This window comes from Nematolebias whitei, chromosome 20, assembly GCF_014905685.2.
Source record: "Nematolebias whitei isolate Nwh7 chromosome 20, NemWhi1, whole genome shotgun sequence".
NCBI lineage: Eukaryota > Metazoa > Chordata > Actinopteri > Cyprinodontiformes > Rivulidae > Nematolebias > Nematolebias whitei.
The window spans coordinates 38,452,943-38,454,893 of NC_056517.1; the positions used below are offsets into that span (position 1 = coordinate 38,452,943).

General features: G+C 44.2%; 1 protein-coding gene across 1 annotated transcript in view; it reads right to left on the minus strand.

Moving 5' to 3' along the window:
- Positions 1–1,951, minus strand: part of mllt10 (MLLT10 histone lysine methyltransferase DOT1L cofactor) — a 49,779-nt gene that overhangs the window by 2,508 nt on the left and 45,320 nt on the right. The window contains exons 15-17 of the mRNA XM_037694355.1: positions 1,042–1,188; positions 749–792; positions 393–655 (exon numbers count right to left, since the gene is read on the minus strand). Coding sequence (XP_037550283.1) covers positions 393–655; positions 749–792; positions 1,042–1,188 — 454 coding nt within the window. The remainder of the gene's footprint in view (positions 1–392; positions 656–748; positions 793–1,041; positions 1,189–1,951) is intronic.

Genomic DNA, 1,951 nt, shown 5'->3' on the forward strand with positions numbered 1-1,951 from the left:
TGTGTGTGTGTGTGTGTGTGTGTGTGTGTGTGTGTGTGTGTGTGTGTACGACAAGGACGCTGCAGCGCCAGCACAACATTATGACGTCATGCGTTGAGCATAGACTTGTGAAAATTTACAGATTTGAACTGTTCGAGTGTTGTCATTGTGATAAAGAGAAATATCATGAATAAATTTTACATTAAACATAATCCAAGTTGAAGTGTTGCATCATTTTCAGCAGAATAATGTAGTATTTTAATTCCACAGCAGAGAAAGTTATGTAGTCTCTGTAAGCAGGTCTAGGGGGAAAAATTTAAAAAATTGGTATCGGTTATCGGCCAAAAACCAATATCGTGCATCCCTAGATAGAACGTTTTATTTTAGGTCAGCTTGACTGAAGCAGATGTTACCTGTTACTCGTCACTGCTCCTGCGGCGTGCGAGTGGGGGCTGCCGGTGCCCGCGGGCGCCTGAATCACGCCGTTCAGCGCCCCGACGATCCCCAGGGCGCTCCCTGCGCCCAGAGACCCCATCAGCCCCGTGACTCCGCCCAGCCCGGCGGCGGTCGCGACGCCGTTCAGCACCGGCTGAGGCGGGCTCTGAGAGACGGAGGGAGAGGCGGAGAGCGAAGAGGTGGAGCCGCTGCTGCTGTGGCCGCCGCATGAAGCAGCGTCCTGAGGGTCAATATTTTTATTACGCATCGTTTGAGTGCAGCTGTTCTAGTGCAGCGTCAACATAACGTCTAATGAAGGTGTTCGTGTCCTCACCTGAGCTGCCGCAGGTAAAGAGCAGTCGGTGCCTTTCACGTCTGCTGCAAAAACACAACTCATGAGTCTCCCAATAATAAAGAATCCACTGTCGTTTAGTTTATTTAGTTTTCTAAACGTATCCAAAATACTTGGAAATGAGCAGAATCTGAGATCATCCAGAGAACTAATGAGCAGAACCATGAAAAAGACTCTGGCTCCCAAAAAGCACGAAGACACTGGAGGCGGTTTAAGACTATTGCACGGACGGCACATTCACCTTGAGCCAGACTCGTGTGTGCGTGGGAATTTACCGGAGGGCGCTGACGGAGTGAAAGGCACCGACAGCTGAGCGCTGAGGAGCTGGAGTCTCTCCTTCTTCATGGTCAGAGTTTTGATCTGCTCCTCCAGCCTCCTGTTCTCCTCCTGCAGCTGGTGGAGCGACTTCAACATTCCCACCACTGAGGAGAAAAACACGCGGTTACTGCTCGCCTGTACATCTTTAAGCTCCTCCCACAACCGTGACCTCACACAGGTACAAAACAACTGATGGTCAACCCAGTTCAGACATTTGACTTCCAGTTTGTGTTAACCTGTTTTTTCTATTTTCGTACGTTTTGCAGAGAAATGACTTCTGAACACTCGAAGCTATTTTAGCTGTTCGTGCATCAAAATGTTCAGCTCATTGAGATTTGTAACTTTTACATTTTACCTTCACAAATGTTTCTCCCGTTGAGATATTCCTTCAAAACATTGGTTTTATCTGCTTCAGCTAATTGCTCTACCCTTATCTTCTTATGCTACTTTTAGCTTGCATTTTGCTACATTTAGCTTTTAGTTAGTCTTTTGTTTCTTTTGAGTTTAAGCTAGAAATTTGAGTTTATTGCTTTAAGCTAATTTTTTGCTGCTATCGGCTAATGTTTTACTACTTTTAGCTTTCAGTTACAATTAACCTTTAGTTAACATTATGAAACAGCCTTTAAGATTTTTGGCTAATTTTAGCTAACATTTTGCACCTTTTAGCTAAGGTAGCAGTTCACTACTTTTAGCATTTAGCTAGTCTTATGCTAACTTTGACAGTTTTAGCTAGTCTTACTACTTTTAGCATTTAGCTAGCCTTACACTAACTTTGAGTTTTAGCTAGTTTTACTACTTTTAACATTTAGCTAGCCTTACGCTAACTTTGATAGTTTTAGCTAGTCTTACTACTTTTAGCATTTAGCT